The following is a 25,468-nucleotide window of genomic DNA, read 5'->3' as shown; positions in this document are numbered from 1 at the left end:
ATTGGTTTGATTAAGGTGGTTGTTTACGAGCTGTGGAGACAGAAAGGGCACAAGCACGCAATACAAACTGCTTTGAGCAGAGGTCGCTGTAATAGTCACGTCTCTCCTATTCCCAAAAGCCCTCCGGTCCGTAATCACAGCATGCTTTATCTAGTCTATGGGGTCCCCTCCCTCAGACTCATCGCTCCATCTCTACTCCTCCCTCTGTCTGTTGACCTCTTGCCCTTTTTCCACACAGTCTTGGCCTCTGGTTCTCAAGTGGATTAATACATCTATTTCTCATGCATTATTCCTGGGAACAACTTGTAACTGACACAAATTTCAAAATGTTTTTACTATTGTTGAGACATTAGCAACTCACTTCACATTTTATTCACATATTTGACAGACGCTTTTTTTAACTTAAACAACTAAAAAAATTGCATATGTAAGGTTGGCCTGAAAAATCTAAGTTCAGCTAGCCTGAAAGAATTCTAAGCCACAAACGGTCTTATTCACTGTGTTTTAAAACATTAAATTGCATTAATGCAGAGAAGATACACTATAGTCTATTCAGTATACCCAGTGTCATCCTTACAATTCATAGCCACAAAATACCAGCCTAATGACTACTACATTTGGTATACAATTTTCAGCGAGCGAAGCCATTTTGAACTCTGCGCCACATTTAGAGTCCACCAAATTGTGTGTGTGTGTGTGTGTGTGTGTGTGTGTGTGTGTGTGTGTGTGTGTCTGAGAGTTGTTTGCTAGTTTCCTGTCACAGAGGAAGTGCCTCACCCAGCTATGTTGCTCCCTATTGGTTCACGGTCAGGAGAACCATGATTTCAGTCAGATAGGGTGGCCGAGCAAGGGATAGATAGAGGGAGTGCAGAGTCATGAGAGGGAGAAGCAGTGAGGACAGGTCAGAGGGTAGGCAGGAAGAAGAGAGTGCACAGCTAAATAAAGAAAGACAAGATGAAGAGAGCAAGTGAAGGAGGGTGCAGAGCATATAATCTCTGCTAAAGAGGAAATAACTCTGAGGTAAGACATGAGAGAGCAGAAGAAAGAGATAGTTGCACTGACAGGTGAAATTGCAGACCCATAAAATAAAGGCTTGAGAGTTTGTCAACACTGGATTACATGGATGTTGATGGTGCTGAGTGGCTCTTTTTTGGTAACTACAGATTTCATTTAAATTTCTTTGTATAAAAGAGATAGAACTGACATTTTGTATATTTAAAATGTCTTATTGTTGCAAAAAAATTTATATATTTCAAAAGTTAGTGAAGTGAAGGACTTCCTCTGGTACTTCATGCAGAATGTTTACAAACTGAGATGTTCTGTAATCTCTCATTCTGTTTTCTGTTCTAGGATCTCTCATTCATTTTTCAGATGTCTGTTTCTCACTTGCTCCCTGACTCGGTCACACTTATTTTAATAACAAAGATTCAAGTCCAAGTCAGCTTTCTTTCTCAGCATGCACTGATTTTTGGCTAATGACTTACCATACTACCAAAGTTCATTCAAACTACTTCAACAAACCATTTTTAATTTCATAATATTTTACTATGCTTCTCTGTCTCTCAGAACGTCACTCTCTGTCTCTCCCAATCCTTGTACCAGTGTCTGATTTACAGATGACGCTGGACGGGGTTTGGGGGTGGCTGAGGGTGGACAAATGTTCTCCTTGTGAGGAATCTTTCCCTCTGTATCAGGATTGACATTATTATTTTAGACTATGATCAGAACTAGTGACAGTTACTAATATGACTGATCAGTGTTTTATTAGTACTATTTCTGTAAATAAACCTTCCTTGGTGAAATACATTTTGGGTGATTTGTGTGTGGGCAGGTTTGGGTGGTTTACGAGGACTTTTTTTAGGTTACAACTGTAATTACAAGGGTATGTGTATTATTTATGTGTCTAATGTGATTTATGAGGACATTTATAGTGTCCCCATAATTCAAATTGCTTAAAAAACATAATAAACTATATATTTTTGAAAATGTAAAAATGCAGAACGTTTTTTGTGAGGGTTAGGTTTAGGGTTAGGGTTAGGTTTAGGTTTATGGTTAGGGAATAGAATCTATAGTTTGTACAGTATAAAAATCATTATGTCTACGGAGAGTCCTCATAAGGATAGCCACACCAACAGGTGTGTGCATGTGTGTGATGTTTTCACTTCATAGATTTGCATTAAAAGGGATAGTTCACCAAAAATGAAACATTTTGTTATTGTTTACTCACCCATATGTTGTTATAACCCCATATGACATTCTCTCTTTTTCTTAACACAAAGGGAGAAATTGTGAAAAACAAATTGTGCTCAGTGATGTTATGTTGACCACATCTTCAAGCCTCAAAAGGACACAAAAGCGAATTACACTCTGTTATTGTCATTTATGATGACACTGATATTACTCCAAAGATGAGTGTAAAATGTTAATGTGCAGAATAAACACAAAAGAATGGTGATAGAGCCAAGTCTTACTTTGGGCAGATGTGTGAATGGCTTTCACTGCAGATGGCACATGTGTGAATGAACACTTGAGAGAATTTGAGTAGATTTGTAGACTATTTATTTATTTATTTTAGCCGTTTTTGGCGTATCTCTTTGTTTATTTATTTTGTTTTATAATATTCTGGCATTTTTATTTTTATTTGTTTAATTTTTCTGTATCTTGTTATTTGAATTACTGATTCCTTTGTATCTGAGATGGAAATTATACAATGTTGATTGTGTGGAATTTATGTTAATATTAGGCTATAATAATAAAAAAAAAAAACTCATAAAGAAGAAACTAAATATAGTTTTACAACTATAACCAATACTTTAGTGTCTTTTACAAATACAAAAGCAAAATGTTCCTGTAACATAAAGTATGATAGCCTGCTGAAAGAGAAATTACACTTTTTGTCCTCTGTTTTATTATACTTTGGCACTTTTGAACCATTTATTTTTGCATACCGTAAACCATGTTGACAACTTGTTGTTTTATGCAGAAGAAGGAATAAAAAATTAAAATATATAAATAAATAAATTAAGGTAGCTGTGCAGCATATAAACCTCACTCCCCCTGGCCTGAAGAGGCGCACTAGCGACTGACGCTAAAGGATGTAGCTGTTAGCTTCCTTGTCAGTGCGTTCACTTCCCATAAAGGAGAGACGCTAGTTCGGAGCGGGGTCAAGCATGACTGGTCAATGATCAATGATCGTGTCACATTGTGTTCGGACCCGTTTCGTTTTTTGTGAGCATCTGCTGTTTTTGTATTTTGTTTATTATATGAACAAGCGAAAACGAAACAAAAGACACATCTGTTTACAACTTATGAACTCTGCTTTTTTTCTCGGGTGTTTTACTTGATATATGTCTGGTATGTGAGTGTATTCTAATCGAGACCTGTTTCCTGCAGTTATTAATTTATTTTTCAGCACGGAGTGTCCAAGTATGCCACAATGTTTATGTATTATTATTTAAGCATCTTAATTGCAAGCATACCGTAGGCTTTATGCCATATTTATTGTCTGTCTTCAAGGCAGGCTACTGTATAATGAATAATATGTACACTCAAATTACTGGCAACAACGGCTGCCAAACGTTTACCATAAACTGAAATAACATGTTTAAATAGTCATTTCAAATAGCGTATTAACACTCTAAATTGAAATTACATGTTTAAACTATAAAATGAAATTATTTGTTTTGACTGTTCATTTAGATAAATAAACATTTGTAGACCATTAATTTAAAAAAAACATTTAAGCTAATGCTGGACTCTACACCACAGTGTTAACCGCCAAACCTCCAACATTACAGAAACTCTTCTAAATCTCAACAGAACATTAAAGCCTTACAAATCTCCCCTTTTATTAATTTTGCATCAAAACACATAAAATTGCTCTTAATTTTAACATTTACTCTCTCCATCAAGTCTCATGCAAAGCATGCTGGGGGGAAAATCCACAGTAGAATACTGTACATTTACAGTTCATTACAGTTTATATTATTAAATGTTCCAAACTTCAAATATGAGGCTTCTGGAACTACAAATATCTGTTTTTCACTTTATCTGCCTTTTATTTATTTATTTTTAGTCTATAATGTGAAACACTGTAACTACAAAAGGCCACATGATGATATAAAGTTTATCAAGAGTGGCCTTTCCGGGAGCAATAATTAAATTCATACACATGCATAGACAGTGCACAGTGTTACTCACTCAAACACAAAACACCATCCCGGTAACACACGTGGCACTAAAATTATGTAATTAACATGAACTAAACTGCATAAAATGTAGCATAGAACTCCACATTGTACATAACTGATATAAAAAATAAGAAGAAACATCTATTTCCATAAAATACAATTAAATGTGATGGCTCATGCAGGGAATTCTGGGAATTCCCAATTATTGTTTTTCACCGTGATTTTAACAAAAATGAACAGTAAAAGTACAAGTAATCTCTTGTTTGACATAATATACGTTTTAACAATTAATTATTTGGTACTTTTACTTCTAAAAAAAAAAAGGATTGTCTTTTTCAAAAAAATGTATGTTAAGGTGACAACCAGTTAACCAGTAAAGTTTTTTTTACAGTATAATTTTTGCATTCTTTTTCTGTTAAATTACAGGATTTTTTTTTTATAGTTATAGAAATCTCAACATAAATGGATTTAGTAAACTTGTAAACTACATTTTTATAGTAAGTGTTTTTCACTAAGTGAAATTTTGTTTGCTTTCATTTGAGCAGCAAAATGTATTTTACTTTTGAGTTTACAGACTAATTCTGACACTTTAAATTATTTGTTGAGTTTCTTTATTATTATGAATACAGCATAAACGTAATATCTTGTGTTGCAAATGTAGTGACAAATAAAATACAAAACATAACTTTTTAAGTAATTATTTTTCCAGGAGCAATATTTGCTGAAAATGTAAATTTGTTAGAATAAATAATTTTTTATTGGAATTTAACAATTTTATTAAAAAAATGTAAATGAATGTACAGTTTTACAATATTTTCACTGTAAATATATATATATCTCACAAAAGTGAGTACACCCCTCACATTTTTGTAAATATTTGATTTTGAGGGAGTGTGAGAGCGATGACACCAAATTTAACACACCTGCTCCCCATTCACACCTGAGACCTTGTAACACTAAGGAGTCACAAGACACTGAGGGAAAAATGATTGAGCCCAATTTGGACATTTTCACTTAGAGGTGTACTAACTTTTGTTGCCAGCAGTTTAGACACTAATAGCTGTGTGTTGAGATATTTTGAGGGGACCACACATTTACACTATATACAAGCTGCACACTCACTACTTAACATTGTAGCAAAGTGTCATTTCTTCAGTGTTGTCACATGAAAAGATATAATCAAATATTTACAAAAATGTGAGGGGTGTACTCACTTTTTGAGATACTGTATTTACATGGGAAGAAATCCTTTTTTATGGATATTTTTACAGACATCTCAAGTTCAAATTTCATTTTCACATGTACGAAAGCCTGTTTTTGTCTGTAACTCATGTTATTAAGTAACAGGGAAAAAATTTATTTGGTGTGAATAAATATATTTAATGGGGAATTTCACACTTTTAATGAAAAAAATGTGAAATTAAACTGTATTTTCTCTGTGAAAAATAAATGTATTTTTACATTTAACCTAAATACTATACTTTGATGAACTTCAATGCTTTAATACAGTAATTTAATAAATACTTTTGAATCCTCAAAATGCATCGCCTTTATTTACGAAATGTTATTTCAGAAATTAAGTATTTTTTTTCTCAATGCAATAGCATTTTGGCTGTGTACTCACAAAATGACCCAGACACACCACCTCTATGCTATACAGAATTATACATGCAAACCAATGTGCTGACAAGTACGCAGAGCCTCCGCCGTGGGTTCGAAACAAGTATAAACTGGCTTCACCGGTTCTCTTGACTGTAAAGAACTGTGGAAGTACTCTCTGTCTAACTGTAGCATCTATGTATGTTTAGCTACTTCCAGCCCAACCCGATCGCATGAAAATTCGTACATATTTTATGAGTTGGCTATTGCGTACGATTTAGTTTGTATTGATTCGTGCAAATGCCCTTAATGTCTAATGCTGAAGTGTGAGTTGCACGTGCGAGGTGTTTTACTGATCCGATCAGTAGAGTGTAAACATGATAGGAAGCTGTAGTGTGTGACAGAAGCAAGTAATTGTAGTAACTTCTGCTCTAGTGCAATGAGCTCTAAAGCTCACGTGCAGTCAGCGGTCAGGCAGTCAAGAGTTTCAATTAATAATACATTCGATTTTGGTTTGTTTCTCACCAAACCTTATCGTATTTCTTCAGAACAAGACACGAGTCACATACAATAATTTATTAGACATTTGAATTATACTTTTGTGTCCTTTTGAAGCTTGAAGATGTGGTCACCATAAACTACCATTGTATGACGTCACTGAGCTCAACATAAATGCACAATTTCTCCCTTTTTGTTAAGAAAAAGAAAGAAAGCCTTATCTGGTTATAACAACACAGGGGTGAGTAAACAATGACTAAGTTTTCCTTTTTGGGTGAACTAACACAATAATATAGTAGTTTGGCCCTGGTTTATTTTACAGTGTCCTTGTTACGTATATTACAGGTAATTACTATGGCAATAATAGTAAATTATGCATAATTACAAGCAAATAACCCTAAACCAAACCCTAACCATAAACCTAAAGTACGTTAATTCATACTCAGTGGGCTACTTGTGTAGGGGAGACCGGGGATGGTTGTAACAATTTTGACCTTTCTGTCTATATCTTGTAGTACTTTGAAGTCAGTGTGTTCAAAATGTGATCCAAACTAGTTACAAGTGTCTGCTATTAAATGACATAGCTATTATCTTTGCAACACAAACAGAAAATGCATGGTTTAGTTTCAAGCACGAGGAGTGAAATGTTACAATTCACCCCATAGTCTGGGTTAGTTGTAACATACCCTGGGGTGAGATGTAACATTATGATATCCACCGGGGTGATATGTAACATAATGAAATAAGGATTTTGACAAAAAAATTATTTTGAAAGGTTTTTATTCAACACATTGTGTGTGTGTGTGTGTGTGTGTGTGTGTGTGTGTGTGTGTGTGGTTATTCTGCCATAGTACTTGACTGTAATAAATTGAACTTAAACACTTGAACATTCTATTTGTGTAAGCACGTACTGTCAGTCTATAGTATTGGCCATAATAACATTAAAATTAAGTGTGTGTGTGTGTGTGTGTGTGTGTGTGGGGGGGTCCATCCTGATTTATTTCCACTTCCAATACTTCCTATTGGCCCATCTCGTACAAAGTGGTCTGCATAACGAAGGCGTGGGAACACAAACATTGGAGGAATTGGCAAATGCCATACAACTTTGCCACAGATCTTATAGACTTTCCCTTTGCCTCATCTGATAATCTCCTCAAAATTGTGAGAGACACCCCTCTGTCTGTCTTTCTCTTCCAAGACCTAGGCATACTGACATTAAAATAAAACATATATAAATTGAACAAATTTTTCTTGGGGTAGGTTGTAACGTTTCATTGTTGTTACAACTAACCCAGAGTCTTGTTGTTACAACTAACCCAGAGTCATGTAGCCATGAACTAGCTCACCTTACAGCTAACAGGCAAAACATTAGCACTAACAACTTGCATGGAAAATATGTACACAGACACACAATAAACATAATACAAGTTTGATGAGTTTAACTACAAAGCAGAAATTCCCATAACAAAAACAAAAAAAGTAAAAAAAGTAACTTTCTTACCTCAAAATTGTTTTTTCCACTCTAACTTGTGCTGTGTCTGCCAGAGGGCTCTACTTTATCACATGTGGAATAAGAACTAAACTGAGCATGTGCGAAGTGAATCAGGTTATTTGTAACTAGTTCCTGATTGGACAGATTGGAATTGTTACAACTGACCCGTGTTACAACCATCCCCGGTCTCCCCTAATTACACTCTAACAAGGACACAAAATAAAGCGTAACCCTTGTTTGTTATATGTCCCATTAAATGGTTTCGTATTTGACTTCTCAGACATGCGCACAAGTCGGTCATTCCACAGGTCGGACCATTTGAGGCGGTAGTGAAACCGGTAGGAAGTCTTATCGGTCTCGAGAGTTGAATTAACTATTCCATCGCCATGCATCACCCCTATAGACGTGATCTGTTCTGTAAGATCTGATCTATATCTGAGCTCTACAATAACTTAGGTCTTCTGACGCTGCTGAGCCAGTAAAGTTTGGCACAGAGTCGCCCGTGGAGGTATCCACGATTTGGTTTTTAGTTTCTGTACATGAGTACGTGTGACTTTGTCGGAGCTTATTTGATTACACGTCTCGCGACGATCATTTGGACGGACATCATCTAGGTGATATACTAAACAGGTATGAAAAAGTACTTGGCGAGTGAACATTTTCTGTCCAAGTAAATAAATAATAGTTATGTTTTATTTCATCAAAGATCCCATGCTGTTGTTTATTTAGCTGTATGACTGCCATATTCCAGAATGTTACCTTCATGTCTGAACTTTATCGATCAATGAAATGAGGGAGCGAGAGATGCTGGGAATTAAGTTGTAGTTCTTGAACCGACCTGTTAGATACAGGGTTCAATACAAGTTAAGATCAATCGACAGAATTTATGGCATAATGTTGGTTACCACAGAATGGTTGTACTCGTTTATATATATATATATATATATATATATATATATATATATATATATATATATATATATATATATTGGTACTGTAGGTACTTAAAGTAGCTATAGCCTACGTGAATGGGGCCAGTCCATAAATGTTAAAATGACACCAACAACCATCTGTGGGATTATCTAAAAGGCCAATCGTGTGGCAGGAGCTTCTGTTAGGCTAATGTTCACATCAACCATCAGAACGGGGAAAAAAAATATCTCAATGATTTGGACCGCAGCATGATTGTTGGTGCCAGATGGCTGGTTTGAGTATTTCTGTAACTGCTGAACTCCTGGGATTTTCATGCACAACAGTCTCTAGAGTTTACTATGAACTGTGCCAAAAACATAAAACATACAGTTAGCGGCAGTTCTGTGGATAGAAATGCCTTGTTGAATAGAGAGGTCAACAGAGAATGGCCAGACTGGTTCGAACTGAAAAGTCTACAGTAACTCAGATAACCACTCTGTATAATTGTGTTGAGAAGAATAGTGTCTCAGAATGTTATTCTGAGATGTGGGTTGGTGCTGTTTTGGCAGCACGAGGGGGACCTACACAATATTAGGCAGGTGGTTTTAACGTTGTGGCTGGTTGGTGTATAATGCTTACGTCTTGTGGCTATACTTTTGAAACAGAGTGTATTTTAATGTTTGTGGATTGACCCCATTTACTTCCATTGTAAGTGCTTTATTGTAATCACAATTTTGCCTTTTTATGTATATTTACAAGGCCATGCTGAAAAGACCTCCTAAAACCATCCTAAGCTGGCCTGCTGGTTTTTGCTGGTCACCCAGCATGGTCAGGCTGGTTTTAGAGGGGGTTTGAACACTTTTTTTTTTGGTCAGGCTGGTCTTGGCTGGTATCCCAGTCTGACCAGCTAAAAAGTGTTCAAAACCCCTCTAAAACCATCCAACTGACCAGCCTGGCTAGGCTGGGTGAGTAGCTTAAACCAGCAAACCAGACATTTTGTGGCAATCAACATCATACCACAAATGCTGTCAATTGAGCTTGACTTGTATTGAACCGAGAACATTTATTTAATGAAAACAAGCCTTAAAAAATTGTTTGCTTGTTTAAAAAAATAACTTGTAGTCATCCTGTATGAGTTTACCACAAACTTGTATTTTTCACAGTGGTGTCCATTGGCACACATAAAGCTCTCTAACCCTACCACAGCCTGAATAGCCTAGTTATCTAAAGTGACTTAAATCTAAATCCCCACAGACAAGCTAGAAAACCACAAAGATCTGGTGTCATTTGACAGAGGAACAGAATCATGTGGTTAGTGTATAAAAAACAGAAGCTATAAGCTAAGGTATAGTTTCACCTTGTATGGCTTGGCAAGACAAATAAGCATAACATAGAATAAAAGGCAATTTTATATAACATAATTATACACAGAGACATGCCATGATTTGTCACTGTATAAAATCCCGGTCATGCCTGGAAATCTGTCATCAATCTGACATGATTTTGAAATGCAGAAACTTCCTCTCTGGGACTGGATTATGAACGTAAACTACAAACATGCCACAACGAGGAGAAGCTGGGTGACGGTAATTTCACACTTGTGAAATCCGGGCTTTAAAATGTTGTAGTGTGAAGCTGCTTGGAATTTTGTTTGAGTCTAATACTGTTTAAAACATAAGGTATTGAATAAGTGTGTACTATAGGAAATTGGACCACCTCTAATTATATGATTGGTACAGTAATAGTTGGCAGTTAGTGTTAGAGTCTTTTAAATATTTTGAAATTCCACACACAATATAATATTTTCACACTAAAGCAATATTACCATTGACATTTAGCAAAGAATATTAGATAAAGCATAATTTGGATTCTTTGTAATGAGTATGTCAGGAAAAAAGGGTCAAGAGTCATGCATTTATTATGTGGTGTCAAGATAGGAACATGAACGTTTTCCTCAGCCAAGCAGGCCAGGGAGGCAGTTTAACAAAACAAACACGTACTTTTTGACATTGAACATTAGAGTCAGGCCTTCTGAATTTTCCTCAAGAATGACAGGATCATGCCTGAGTTGTAAAACTGCCCTACATGATAAAAAGCAAATGCATACTTGCAGTGGAATTTTATCATGTCTGATATGTCCAAGACAACATAAATAAAATGTTACTGACTGCACCTTTAATATGTTATCGATAATATTATGTATTATCAGCTGCTGTGCAAGTACATATTGTTGGAGTTAAATCTCAGTGTACCTTGAACTGCAATTATTCATCTGTACTGAATCAGATAAAGATTTTAAGGCCATAATGGTACACTTATTAAACTGTGGAAATATGGTAAGCAGAACATGTGATTTGTGGAGTGTTCGTGTTGTAAGATGGAACTCTCTGCACAGTTTTAGTTCTCTCTCTGTGTCTCAGTGATGGCAAATGTGGTGATGAGGCCTGCTTCCCCTTCTCCCTCCATCTCTCTCCTGGAGATAAAAGCAGAGACACGGTTGGTGCTGAAGTCTTTCTTGCATCACTCTCTCTCTATACCACATGGAGAGCGGCCTGGAAGAATAGGAGGAGAATACAAAGACCCAAACAAATACAGGTGAAACAAATAATTAACTGATTGACAGAATAAAACACTGGTGTGAGATGAAAATACTATAATGACTCCATATCAAAGTGATCTTGCAAATATCATTGAACCTCAAAAGGATAAATAAGACATTAAACATCAAACCAAATAGACATTTTTTTAAAGCAAATACGTGTTTTAGGTGATGATTATCTAGCCAACCTAAACCAGTGATTTTGTCCTGAAGCAGTTTAAAATGTTGATTTCAACTGGTTTTGCTTCAGGACCCAGATTTTACATTGGAAATCAGTTGGTGACTCAGCACAATACCAAAAATGTTATCACAACGAAAGTATACAAACATATCCTGAAAGGAATAATTCACCCAAAAATGAAAATTATTTACTCACCCTCATATCGTTCCAAACCTCTTTTACACAAAATAAAATAATTTAATTAATATCCATCTTATTTATTCCATACAATGACGATTGATGGTGACTAATTTCAGAGCTCAAAAAAGCACCCAAAAGTGTCAGAAAGTTATCCATTTTATTTGTGTATCATACTCCAAGTCTTCTGAGGGTGTACGGTTTTGCTGAGTATCAACACGGAATTGAAGCCATTTTTTTATTTTCTGTGAAAATCTGCTAGTAAGCATTTATGAGAAGATTCATGATGCACAAGCCACACGGACTACTTTTATGCTACTTTTTTGTGTTTTTTAAAGCTTTTTAGTAAGTCAGCATCAGTTGCCACTGTATTAAAAAAAAGTCATACCTGGTTAAATGGATTTGGAATGACACGAGTGTGAGTAAATTGTGACAGAATTAAAATTGTTGGGTGAACTGTTCCTTTAAAAATAATGTCTTTCTCACATGCTTTATGAGTTTTCTGCCTCTCATAGATGTATTTCGCTTAAACTGTCAAGCACATTTTCATTTCTTAGTGCTGCTCAAAAGGAGAAGATGAAGAGAGATGCAACTGATGTATGGGACTCTTTGGATGAGGATATTAGTGCAGCAGAGGAGAAGAAGCATGGAATTAAAAATCTAATAAAAAGAAGACTGAGGCCACGTTCATCCATGATCCGTCGTGCTAAGAAAGATGCCAGCACTGACAAGACTCAAAACAACACCCTCGAGAAACAGTCAGGCCACTCAGACAAGGCGTCCACAAACGGAGCACGTAGTTTACCCAGGAAATCTGAGGTAAAAACACAAATCTGAATCTGTTGACTAGAAATTAAACGACCTGTAGAGAGCGAAGACTGCTCCAGTTTCCTCCGGAACATTAGCTTAGACAACGATCCTAATTTAAAACTTTGTAGTATTCAAATTTTTAAAGGAGCACAAAACTGCCTTTGTTTTTTACTTTTTAATTACAGTTTGTGTTTGGTATGGCTGTTGGGAACTTAATGTAGTTGAATAATTTTCTCTTAGGAAAAGATATTATCATTTCCATTGTCTGCATCTGAAGATGAGGGTGACAGAAAGCAAGTGGACAAAAAGAAGAAAAAGAAGAAAAAAATTCAAATATCTGATATACTCAAAAGAGTGTCATTTAAAAAAGAAGATCCTCGTCCTCAGCGCCCCACAACACTGCCTTTAAGAGATCCCGCAAGATTTCCAGAACCGGCTGAACCTGCAGTTTCACCATGTAAGTTTCAGACATAAAGGAAATTGCAACTTAACTTATGGATATGAATTCAGTGCAATGCAAATAAAAACAAAGGTAAACCAAGAGACCCCACTAGGCACTGTCAAATATGTGTTCTGTATTGTCTTTTTTGAGTGGAGCTTTTGTTGTGCCTATATAATGATTTATGGACTCTGCATATTATATGACTAACTATTATCTCAATTATATTATTATCTCCAGCCCATCCACCTGAATTCTATGATGGTGTAGCAGAATCTCTGGGCAGAATTGCACATAAACACAGTGTGAAAAAGAAATCTCCCGTTAAACCAGAGCCTGTGCCATGTGCGTCTAAAGGTAAATGTAAATTGTTGTTGTACTCCAGTGAAAAATTGGATTCTGATCAACAGATTTTTTCAGTAAAGTTGTGTGAAGTAGATACAAACTCCAATGTTCCACATAACGCAGTAATCATTTTCAGTGGGATATCAAAACCAGAGCAGTTGTGGCATTTCATTACTAAACATCATTTTGCTGGGTGAATTTAATGAAACTTTAAAATCAATGCAATTTGTTCAATAGAAATCAATTAAAAAATACAGAAATTTTGGTCCCACTTTACATTAGGCGTGTTTAACTACTATGTACTAATATTAAAATAGATCCAATACAATGTACATATTGTGTAACTGCATGTTGTTCTGCAAAATTCTCACATGATTCACATTTGCTGCTACTGAGGTTGAGGTACCGAAAGGTTTAGGGGTAGGGTGTAGATTAGGGTTAATGGTAAGGGTAAGGGTGGGTGTAGGATTAAATAATTAGTATCAAAGAAGAAAAAGGACGCGCTAAAAACCGACACAATGTGTGAGCTGCTTATATATGTGTCCCTGCATGTTGATATCAGACACACTGAAGAATTTTGTGAAGTTATTGAGCATGTTTATGCTTTGTAAAAATGTTCAATTGTACTATTATTTCTCTTTAAATCCACACGTTACCACCAAAAAAAAAGCCGTTACTGTCTTTTTTCAAACAGGTCACCCCAAAATGCATTTTAAAATTGCGATAGTGAATTCACAAACTCATGTAGTTTATTCTTGATAACATGTCAACAAACATGAAGGAACATCTCGTGCCCGTTTTTGCACTTATTTGCAAAGAGGAAAAGAGAAAAACAGCTGATAATAATGAAGACAGCTGGAAGGGAGATGTGAGTGATGCTTTATTTTATTTTCTAATTTATTTCTTTTTCATTGGCCTGTGGCTTATTGTCGGTCTCTTGCTCGTTTGGACAGTGCGCACACCTGAAAAAAGTAATCTAGTTATCAATCTGGGGTCGTAGCATCTGCGCTAGACAGTTGTTTGTGAGATCTGAGACTTCTTGTCTCAGATCAGTCGCTGACTAAAAACATCAAAGGTGATGAGCTTGAGTCGTGTAGTTTACACTAGGCTTTAGGTTTAGGTACTCTTGTTAATACAATGAAATACCACGTACGTATGTACAGTAGTTAAAGACACATAATAAAAACAGAGTTCCTACACAGTATGGAAAATTATGGAAGGTATTACAGGATGAGGTGGACCAACTCAAGATGAAGAGAAGAAAGCTTCAGACCAACATAAATCCACTTCTGACATCTGCAGATGAACTTGCAGTTGATGCAGAAGCAAAATCAAATGCCTTTAGGAACGCTGCAAGAGCTAATGAAAAATGACAAAGACATTGAAAAGAAAATCAATGAAATAAAAAAACTTTGAGGGTGTAGCCTAGCCATGGCAGCACAGGTCAGATCTGTGTGTGTGTGTGTGTGTGTGTGTGTGTGTGTGTGTGTGTGTGTGTGTCACAGTCCCTCTGTGGTCCATACAGCACTTTGTAGTTTAAGAGAGCAAGTGGGGCTATTTTGTGTGTGTTTTCAATTGTTTTCAGTTTTTTGTAACTGATGGTTTTGCATTTTGTTCTTATGTAATCAGAAGGCATTCTTTTAATTTAGGATTAATAATTATAATTTTATTTTATTTATAGTTATTTGTTAGTGTTTTTAAGTATGTTTTATGCTTTACTCTATCTAACAGCCAATTAAGCAAAGTCAATGGACTTTAGTTCTCTTTTCTAGTTCCCTGGTGAATTGTACATCCCTTCTGTGGCTGTAGTGGTTGAAAGTTTACAGTTATTTAAATTTATATGACAAAAATGTTACAATTTTTTTTTACAAAAGCTTATTGTTATACAAGGCCCAAAATTCATATTTTGTTCAACCGTACATTTTTTTTTACTTGTGTATTGTTTTGAGATTAGCTAACACTTCTTCCTTTTGTTCACAGACAATAGCAAAGAGGCTGTGGTTCAACAGCTAGTTCAGATATTGACTTCGGAGGGGGATGCTATAAATGAGAAGGTAAAGATGATCCCTGATCATTCAGAAACAAAGCATCTAAGTTTGGATTGTCTTCATTGAAAATATATATTTTTTTTTATTACTTCCTAAAGTATTATGGTACACAGTAAGCATGGCTCAAAATGCAGGCAGGAACTAATTTCCTTGCATGAAAATAATTCATCTTGTCTCACTTGAAATTGATTTTGAATGTTTATGAGCAAGAAAAGTGCTTATTTTAGTTGCCTGTTTGTGTTTAGCATTGTTTATCACTGTTAGTAATTGTTAATTGTTGTTTATTGGTTTAGTTAAACACCAACCCCTTCTTTCGGTCCACCCTCTCTCGCCTTTCCTACCCATCCTTTGCCAAACTCCTTGACACGTATGCCAGTCAGAGTGAAGAACCACCACTTCCTGCACCGGTTAGCCCTACTCTGCGCCGCCTTGCCATCACCATGGATGTGTCTCGGCGAGTCGTCACGGCAACTGGAGTTCAGCGTTTGACAGGGTATGCTGAACGCTACATGGAGAGCTTTGCCCCATGGGTGAGGAGTCAAGGAGGATGGGTGAGCAATTGTTGCTTTCTTTATAATTTTTCTGAGTATTTTATATTCTGTATCACTGGGAATGTTTGCATCATAGAATAGCAGTACAGTGTGCTGGCCTTGTAAAGTCCTGCTTTTGTCCTGTAGAGGGTGGCAGAGATGTGTCAAATAAACTGATCCTTTCATTCCCAGGGTAACATTGCACAGATGGATGAGGGCCCGGAGTGTGATTGACCTCAGTCATTGACCTTAGAACTTTTCAATATGAATTTAGGATCATGTAGCATGACCTCTATGAGGAAAAGAAGAATTGACACTACTGATAATGAACTTTCTCTGCTGATGTATTTATTATTTGTACTGTCCATGTTTTTTAAATTTGTAATGTGCCGTTTTATGCCAAATACATGATGCAAAACTACTTACGTTGTTGTTGCTGGCATTTCTTGAACATTTATTAACACCTAGCCTAGCTGATTATTTCCTGCTATAGGAAATTTACCTTGATCCCAAGTTACATTTGTTATAAGGGAATTTAACAAAGTGTGCAGTAATACTAACATTAAAATTCTCTACCTATGGTAACCATTCACTGTATTAATAATAAGTTTTTCTAAAAACTCATTAATTATTTATATTTTACCCAGGTAACATTGAAATTTATGTCTATATGCATATCATGTCCAGTATCTCTATTAGCTTTTTTTTCAGTCCGGTTAAACACTCATTACATATTCATAATTGTGTTACAAAGAGCGACTGGCAAAATGGGACACAGGAAGGGTCAGTCCAAGTATTTTTCAGCTTGTACGATTTGGCAGTACATCAGGATGGAGAACACCAAAGCAAGAATCTGGTGGGAGAAAAGGAAGTGTCATTACAATTAAAAATACACAATGCTCAGACTCATTTAATAATCAGTCTCATTTCTAGACATGCAAATCAGTTTGAAAGTACCTGAACAATTCCAATGCAGATACCAAACCCCAGCACTGAGGTGATGTTAGCTAGGAGCCAGTTCTTGGCTTTCTCATAGCATGGCTATTATGTAATAAAAGAGAAATATTTAAATTAATAAATAAAAAGTGACAATATTAAAGAATTAAATTAACAAAGTAAGGGATAATGCCCAACTGACTGTACATTATCCTGCTTATTACACTTATTAATTTGAGTTACTCATAGTAATTACTAATCAGATTACTGACTTCACTGATTATTTCTTTGAACAAGAAAGACAACTTCTTAGTACTTTTAAGTTACTTTCTAAAAATAATTTTCAAATTAAGGTTTTTTTTCACACTCAGCAAATTCAAAATAATGTCTGTATTTCCTCCTTGTTGATTGTTGCACACTCAACACATGTTTCTGTATTCAACTGTCATAGAAATGCAGAGAAGTACATATTAACATAATTCTGATTTACACATATTTACATAAATTTAGGTAGAATACATTTATTTAAAAAAAAAATTTTTAGAAATATGTGCAACCCAAGAAATGTCCTTAAAATTAATAAATTAAATAATATATACATACATATATATATATATATATATATATATATATATATATATATATATATATATATATATATATATATATATATATATATATATTTTTTTATTTTATTTTTTCTCTTTTCTCCCCAATTTGGAATGCCCAATTCCCAATGCGCTCTAAGTCCTAGTGGTGGCAAAGTGACTTGCTTCAATCTGGGTGGCGGAGGACGAATCTTAGCTGCCTCCATGTCTGAGACAGCCATTTTGCAAATCTTATCATGTGGTTTGTTAAGAGCATTACCGCGGAGACATGGTACGTGTGGAGGCTTCATGCTTCTCCACGGCATCCACGCACAACTCACCATGTGCCACACTGAGAGCGAACCACATTATAGAAACCATGAGGAGGTTACCCCATGTGACTCTACCCTCCCTAGCAACCGGGCCAATTTGGTTGCTTAGTGGACCTGGCTAGAGTTGCTCAGCAAACCCTGGGTATGAACTCCCAACACTGGTCATTACATAAAAATATTTGACAGCAAAATGCCAATTGTTGTTATTGACCAGTATGTTTGGGAGGGTTACTTTTAAAATGTATTCCACTACAGATTACAGAATACATGCTGTAAAATGTCATTTGTAATGTTTTCCATTAGATTACTGAAGGTCAGTAATGTAATCTAAATAACTAATATCAAAGGTCTTACTAGAGAAAAATATATGATCTAACATGGGTTTTCTTGATTAAAAAAAATATTTTATCGTGTCTGGTAACAGGTGCAGGTAAAATGTATAGAAAAAGCATTTTAGCTTAGCATGAAGCCAAATGTTCACATGACAATTTAGATAATAAACAAGGTTTATTTCTATTTCTGCTGCTCCAAACTTCAAACTCTTCCATGTCTGCTCGCATCTTAAGAAAGTGTTTCACTGCTGTTGAAATGCTATTTAGCCTTATCACATCATTCATATGGATACATATTTTCCAACTGAATAGACTAAATATTAAATGGAAAAAATTACAATAAAATGCAAAGTAATCTCTTCAGTAATCAAAATACTTTTTGAATTTAACTGTATTCTGATTACCAACTATTTAAATTGTAACTTTAGTGGAATACAGTTACTAATATTTTTGTTTGAAATACGTAATCCCGTTACATGTATTCCGTTACTCCCCAACCCTGTTGACCAGTCACAATCAAGTATTCTGAGAGATGTGTCATAAACATATGTAAGAAGTTAAATGGGTCATAATGGATTTTAGAAGGGTTTGTTCTGGCCTTTGTGCTCTATAAGCATGTGGTTATACTTGTTAATAGTTTGTGGAATCTAGGAATGTGTGGTACATGGTTGACCCCATGACCCCAGGTATCTGACCTCTTCCCATCGATGGCAGGGTCTAGTACTATCTCTGCAGCATGAGTGAGGTAGTCCATCATTGAACGTCTTGTTGAGCCAGTCAGTATGGTTGCTCACACCACAGCACTTGAACTGAAAGAGACAGAACCATGATTCACATCCAAGAATCTCAGCCTTTACATAGTTTGTGACTGCTACAAGTCTAACTCACAATTCTCTGCATGTTGTCCCAAGATTTTTTCAACCCTTCATTTGTGTTATAGTTTTTCATTCCCTCTCTTAGGTCATCCTTTGCTTTCATGTCCAACTAGATGGATAAAACAGAAAAAGAAAGGAAGGCTAATAAACAGGAAGTAGAAGGAAAAGAGTTGTTCTGAAAGGAAAGGCTCAGATGTCAGACTCTCACCTCTTTATGATAAACACTCAAAATCACAATCAGAGTCACTTCGGTCAGAACTAGGAACAAGAGGATTACAAAAAACTGCAAAAGAAAGAACTATTAGAGCACAATATATAGAGATATCAGGATAGCAAGAGTATATATTTTAAAGGCAACATGAAACTATTCACAACCCATTTTACTTCTGTATTCCAACATATTTCCATGTAAAACAGGGCATTCAAAAGGAAATAGTGTAGGACGGGTACTTATATTATCTATCGGAATATGAATAATGAAGCCATACCTGAAGGCTATATATATTATTATTATTATATTTTTATTATTTTTAATTTTTTTGCAGTATTGTGCAACAATGAACTGTTCACCTTAAAAACAGGATTTATGGATTAAGAAAGTAAACGGTAAATCTTTTGCATAACTATAAAAAAGCAGAGGATGTATTTTGACAGGTCCAGGTACATTACCATCATCAATAGACATCTCTGCTCTTTCAGAGCACCAAGGCATCCAAGAAACCCTGTCACCATGGTAACACCTCCAGCAACAAGCAATAGGTTGGCAGCAGAGAGTGAAGGAAAGGACAGTGGGAGAGATGAAAACTCTGATTGTGTGAAGCAGAGCCACACCCCAACACCAAATAAGCCACACCCTCCCAGCTGCAAAAACAAATAAAGGTAAAAACTAAAAATCATCATGCTCGTTAAACGACTCCACAAAACTGATTAGAAAATAAAGTGTTTCTGATAAACAAATGCAGGCCCACATTGCTTAAATTAAACTATAACGGACTTGTTTGTGTTACCTATTCAATAATTGTAAGTATATATTCTTACATATTTTGGACATATTTGAATTTTCATATTACATATTTGGGCATTCTACTCAGAGATGAAAATGGCATTCAAATTCACTAGCGAGAGCAAAGGAAAGGCCACCAAAATGTTCCAAATGTATGACTATCTCTCTTCTGTGGAACACAAGGAGATTTCAACATGATCACACAGGAAATTGACATGCTGCTTCTGAATGTTCATGTGCCCTAAAATCAACCCCATAATGCCGAATTATTGAAAAGTGTCATCCTTTTGCATCCATTTAATGGAATTGAATCAAAACCAGGAAGTAGTTGCATTCACATAAACAATAGTAATTGTGATGTGGAGGTTACATTTTTAATAAAATAAAATATAAAAAATGTAATAAAATGTGCATTTCTTCACCTCAACAACATTTCCAGTTTTGGCCATTGGTACAGAGACTATTTAGCAGAGATGGGCCACTTCTATTTAAATGAATTTGAGAAACTGTTACCCAATGGTCACTGGATGTAGAAAAGAAGTTCCACCTCACAGGTAAAACAGCCAATCACCTTTTAGATAAAGATATTGCCTGTCAATCATCTCAAGAATCTGAGGTAAAATTAGCACAATTAATGATACCAGTGTTTTCAGATTTTACTGCTGCTTTGGAATATTTTCTTTTATCTTAATCTTGACCAGCCATTTTGGATATTTTGGTCTTTCCTCATTCAAGTAGATAGTAGCTGCACTTGTATTCCACTTGTTTACATAGAAAAATAGCTTCCCAAGATGTTCCAAAGAGGGCTGCCAGTGGACAGACTTTCAACAAAGACTTTAGGTGAGTTCAGAATGTCATACTGCACATACCACTCCTATTATTTCTACTATGTCTGTCTATGGCAGAAATAGTAAGAGTAGTGTAGTAGTATGCAATTCTGAACTCAGCATTTGACCGTGAGCAGTGGCTTGAATTTAGGAAAGGCCACCCTTACAAAAACAATCGAAACTAGCCGCAAACTTACTGCAAATTAGCTTTTGATTCGCTGCACATGTTTGCCAGAACTTTGCAGCTGTTCTCAGGTAGTGGTGAACCTCCGGCAAACCTTTGGCAACAAGTTTTTTGCAAAGCTCATTTGCATGTGAAAATTTGAAAGTTTGTGGCAAATTTGCCATGAACTCTCGATTTTTGTAAGGGCAAAGCTTTCGACATCCTGTTGCCAAATTCACAGTGTGATTAGTTCAAATCTCTTTTGAGCTTGTGCACATTCAAACTCAGCCCCTGATCTTCATTTATTACATGGAAAAGGGCAGAATAAGCATTCTACAAAATATTCACTTTTGTGCTCCACTGAAGGAAGTCAATCTCTTTGGAAACAACATAAGGTGAGTAAATGATGACATTTTTGGATGACCTATCCCTATAAAGCTAGAAATGGTGAGACTATGTTCAGCTAAACATGGACCAGCAATCTAAAAAATCATATTTGACAGAATCCTAAAACATTAAAGGAATTCGTACAAACCCAGAAAATTAGGTTAAAGATAAACATGAGGTACTTCAGACAGCAGAGGCAACCTCGTGACGCAGGCATTCTGCATTCAAGAGAAAGACAGGAACAGGGTTACCAAATGGCAATACAAAATGAATAGCATGTGTTCCTGTGCAGTGTTATTATAGTTTTTGATTTTTATATAGTTTTTATTTCTATTTTATATTCAATTTGTCATTCCAAATTTCTTCAAGTTTTCGTTAGTTTTCACAGTTTTTCAGTTCGTTTTAGTTTAGTTGTAGTTTTTATTTAAAAAATGTTAAGCCTGCCAAAGCTGAAAGTTTACTGGTATCATTTAAAAAGTCAAACATCATTATATTTCTCAGGGCAGTGTCCAACTTTGCCTATATTCATCTTAGTATATCAAAAACTAAAACAAAAATGAATTTTTATTTTTTATTTCAATTTGTTTTGGAGTTATGAAAAAGTATTTTAGTTTAGTTAACAAAATGTTTTTGATTTAGTTTTTGTTTCAGTTTTCATTAACTATAATAACACTGTTCCTGTGTGTGCTTATAACATGTGTAAACTTTCACATTCTCCTCAACTCTTGCATGGAGGAAGTGCTGTTTCCAGGCAGGAAGAAACCACCCTTGTGTTAATACTGCTGATAGCTTTATCTCTCAAGCCATTATTTTCTATTTTTAAAATAATTACCTTTTATACTTTAAACTTAAATAATATAGTGGAAGTTTAGTTATATGTCCCATTATATAAACTTTATAATCATGTTGGTGGTTATTCTGCCCATAAAATGCTGTTTGTTTTCCACTGATACAATCCACATGTGACCACAGAATAAATTATGGGGCAAAAATATAAACATATAAGCTCCCTCAAAGTTGGGCAGCACATGCATTATTATCTGATTTCATTGGTATGTCAGTAATGGTTCTGTAAATTGGGACCATATGTATGTGTGAATTTAAATGGAGTTCTTCACATATGAGATCAAGCAGACAAAAAATCCTACCCTTACCACTGAAATGCACTGTCCTTCTTTTCTTGTGATTCCAAAATGCATATAAAAGAGTCAAATCAGCCTACAGTCTTCTCCCTGATGAAGCACCAAAATGAACTCTGACATTTAATTGTTATTTTTATTGTACTAATAAAAAAAATAATTCTCTACCTAAATATATAATACCAACGAACGTTCAGAGTTGGGAGTAATGGAATACATTTAACGGGATTACTTATTTAAAATACAAAATATAAGTATCTGTATTCCACTACATTTACAATTTAAATCATTAGTAATTAGAATACAGTTACATTCAAAAATAATTTTGATTACTGAAGAAATTGCTTTGCATTTTATTGTCATTTGTTTAATCCTTTCGCACTGTAAATCCCAACTCGCTCACTCTACTGAAATTTTTTGTTGAAACACAAAATACTTTTAGTTTAGTACAGCACAGTACCATGAATGTTTTGAGTACACTTGACACATGTTTAGGTGTTGTTTCTACTCAAAGATTTTAAATGGTAAATGGTCTGCACAAATATAGCACCTTTTTAACCCTTAGCAGTATTCAAAGCGCATTACACTGCGTCTCATTCTCCCATTCACACACCATTGACAGCAGAGTTGCTATTCAAGGCGCTAGCCTGCCATTGGGAGCAACTTGGGGTTCAATGTCTTGCCCAAGGACACTTTGGCAAGTGGAGTCATGTGGGCCAGGAATCAAACCACCCGATTAGTGGCCGACCTGCTCTACCACCTGAGCTACAGCCACCCCACAATATAACAATATAATTGAATTTAAAAGTGAATGAAATATTTATTTTACTGAGTAACAAAATCACTACATAAAAACAATATTTTTTTGTGTTCAAGAAGACTGTTAAATTATATGCTAAGTGCACAATGTATTTGTTGTTAATTGAACTTGAGCACATTAGGCTTATAAATGCTTTATAATTCTTAGTACAGTTAACTCAAAAATGAAAACTTGTTGACTTAACATTAAAAATATGTCAAACTAAAATGATATATGTTTTTGTGTCAAGTGAACATAAAATTTGTATGTTGTTTTGAAATTTCTGACCATTTATGTAGACTCTACACAAAAATGTAGTGTCTTGGATGAGTTGGGATTTACAGTGCAGATGGAAAACATTTATACATATAAATTTGAGCAGCGGTGAAACACTTATGATGTGTTACATTCATACAAGCAGACAGAGAAGTACGTTTGAAAGTAAGTTTGGAGCAGAAGAAATAGAAATATACCTTGTGTAAATTGTCAGCTTTACACTAAGGTAAAATACTATTTATAGCCATTTTACATGCACATGTTACCAGACACAATCATATTTTTTATCAAGAAAATTGACGTTGGTTTATAATTAATTCTTTCTAGTAAGACCTTTAATATTAGGGCAAAAATCATATTCTTGACAATACATTTTGTATTGTTTTCCTGTAAAAATATCTAAAAATTCTTAAAACAAGATCAATTTGATTCATCTTGTTTTAGAAATAACACTGCAGAAGATATTTAGGTTTTTCAGAGAATGTATTTTTAACATGTGTATTTTTTTATTGTCAAAACAAGTGAAAAAAATCTACCAGTGCTGAAGAAGTAATCCAAAGTATTTAGAATATGTTACTGACATTAAGTAATCTAAAGGAATATTTACAGCATGTATTCTGTAATCTGTAGTGGAATACATTTCAAAAGTAACCCTCCCAACCCTGCAAACGTTTATCTTAGTAAATTTTTTATTTTTTTGCAGAAACTGTAGTGATGATAGAGAATCAGTTTGGTCCTTGTTTTCTCTGGCCTACTGGTCTGCTTCGGCATCAGAGCTAATGTTTGAGTTAAAGGGAGGAATGTGATTTCAGTTCATAAACAGATCTTTGTTTTTAATATCTCCATGATTTACTTCATGCAAGAAGCCAAGAAATTTGATTTACCTTTAATTAGTTGGAGACCAAAAGGAGACTGACAGGTAACTGAAATGCTTCCAGGAATTCCAGGAGTTCAATTTTAACTTTGTCCAATATGCTTCTATATTGTCTTTTTTTGTACTGGTGACTTACTTTATTTATTCATAGACTGTTCTCCACTCTAGAATTCCTCTAGTTCTTCTGACTGTTGATCACTCTTCATAAGGTGCAACAAAACCATAAACACTTAAGTGAACTTGAAAATTTTTCCTTCAATTTTGTGGGATACAAAATTCCTCACACAATGTTTCCCCTTCTTTTTTTTCCGATTTTTTTAGTCTCTTTCATTTCTCTCCAGGATTCCTCTTGTAGCTTCTTTTGTAGGTAACACAAAAAGTATTTGTTTGCTTGTTAGTGGTTTTTCTATCCCCTCAATCGAAACGACAAATTCTTGGTTCTCTTTGGTCCTCTATCTTTTCTATCAGCTATTTTCCTGCTTCTCTCTTGTTCCAAATAACTTCCAGATGTACTCTCTCTCTCTCTCTCTCTTTATTTCCCTCTCTCCACCTCTTCCCACTAGTCTCTAGAGAATCTATTCTTTCCAAGACCCTCCTCCCTTTGCGGATCCTCCCTCCCTCTTTCCCTTGGTTCTGATGGATGTGTTAACAGTAAGCTGGGCAACAGACACACATTTGAGGTTTTGCAGTCCTCTGTGTGTGTCTTTCTATTTATTCTTTAGATCCTTAGCCTATTAAGCACACCCTCAGTATATATCCTTTACATATCTCTTGTGAGAGACACTTTTTGATGAGTAAAATATTGTAATTTAATTTGAGGTAAGTAAATAGAAAGGAAAGACTTTTCAATTTTGTGAACTTAAGATATAAGTTTTTACCAATGTAATTTGAGTCTGAATGGAAACATTCTTTCTTGTTGTCTTTCTTTCTTTCTTTCTTTCTTTCTTTCTTTCGTTGAAGAAATTGTCAGGAGCTCCATCTGCTGGTCATCTGTAATGTCATTTTATTTGGTGAAAAATGCCTGGTGTTCAGAATGTGAAACGCACCACCTTTTTTTTTTTTTTTTTTGGCAGATGCTGGTCACGTTTGTGTTGTTATGAGTGATTAGTGTTAAAGAG

General features: G+C 35.2%; 2 protein-coding genes across 5 annotated transcripts; one reads left to right on the top strand and one right to left on the bottom strand.

The window, feature by feature from the left end:
- Window positions 1-858: 858 nt before the first annotated feature.
- On the top strand, window positions 859-16,157 carry LOC127652917 (uncharacterized). 3 transcript variants are annotated; one of them, XM_052139374.1, is made up of 8 exons: window positions 859-1,020; window positions 11,112-11,286; window positions 12,206-12,467; window positions 12,699-12,915; window positions 13,138-13,254; window positions 15,223-15,296; window positions 15,584-15,841; window positions 16,013-16,157. In XM_052139374.1, exons 2-8 carry the CDS (start codon window positions 11,114-11,116, stop codon window positions 16,052-16,054), a joined length of 1,143 nt encoding a protein of 380 aa, XP_051995334.1. In that variant the 5' UTR covers window positions 859-1,020; window positions 11,112-11,113; the 3' UTR covers window positions 16,055-16,157. The 3 variants fall into 3 exon arrangements, with proteins under 3 accessions (XP_051995334.1, XP_051995332.1, XP_051995333.1); XM_052139372.1 differs by having other exon boundaries at window positions 859-1,153; XM_052139373.1 differs by lacking the exon at window positions 859-1,020 and adding an exon at window positions 7,298-8,409.
- On the bottom strand, window positions 16,135-24,884 carry LOC127652936 (tetraspanin-4-like). Of its 2 annotated transcripts, none has more exons than XM_052139399.1 (8): window positions 24,487-24,884; window positions 21,411-21,480; window positions 19,552-19,743; window positions 19,091-19,165; window positions 18,896-18,991; window positions 18,703-18,816; window positions 16,778-16,861; window positions 16,135-16,673 (listed from the first exon to the last, which is right to left on the bottom strand). In XM_052139399.1, the coding sequence occupies exons 2-8, from the start codon at window positions 21,477-21,479 to the stop codon at window positions 16,605-16,607; spliced, it is 699 nt and encodes a 232-aa protein (XP_051995359.1). In that variant the 5' UTR covers window position 21,480; window positions 24,487-24,884; the 3' UTR covers window positions 16,135-16,604. The 2 variants fall into 2 exon arrangements, with proteins under 2 accessions (XP_051995359.1, XP_051995358.1); XM_052139398.1 differs by having other exon boundaries at window positions 16,136-16,673; window positions 24,361-24,884.
- Between the last annotated feature and the right edge of the window lie 584 nt (window positions 24,885-25,468).

The sequence above is a fragment of the Xyrauchen texanus genome, chromosome 12, assembly GCF_025860055.1.
Source record: "Xyrauchen texanus isolate HMW12.3.18 chromosome 12, RBS_HiC_50CHRs, whole genome shotgun sequence".
Lineage (NCBI taxonomy): Eukaryota > Metazoa > Chordata > Actinopteri > Cypriniformes > Catostomidae > Xyrauchen > Xyrauchen texanus.
This window is presented reverse-complemented; position numbering and strand designations above follow the sequence as displayed.

What these genes read in the sequence shown, in the direction of transcription:
- LOC127652936 (XM_052139399.1), bottom strand. Translation starts at nt 21,479, where the DNA reads ATGCCTGCGTCACGAGGTTGCCTCTGCTGTCTGAAGTACCTCATGTTT. An exon ending in AGAGATGTCTATTGATGATG is followed by an intron (nt 19,166 to 19,551) that starts GTAATGTACCTG and finishes TTTCTTTTGCAG; the next exon opens with TTTTTTGTAATCCTCTTGTT. An exon ending in CCTGCCATCGATGGGAAGAG is followed by an intron (nt 16,862 to 18,702) that starts GTCAGATACCTG and finishes ATTACATAATAG; the next exon opens with CCATGCTATGAGAAAGCCAA.
- LOC127652917 (XM_052139372.1), top strand. Translation starts at nt 1,120, where the DNA reads ATGGATGTTGATGGTGCTGAGTGGCTCTTTTTTG. An exon ending in TGAACCTGCAGTTTCACCAT is followed by an intron (nt 12,916 to 13,137) that starts GTAAGTTTCAGA and finishes TATTATCTCCAG; the next exon opens with CCCATCCACCTGAATTCTAT. An exon ending in TGTGCCATGTGCGTCTAAAG is followed by an intron (nt 13,255 to 15,222) that starts GTAAATGTAAAT and finishes TTTTGTTCACAG; the next exon opens with ACAATAGCAAAGAGGCTGTG.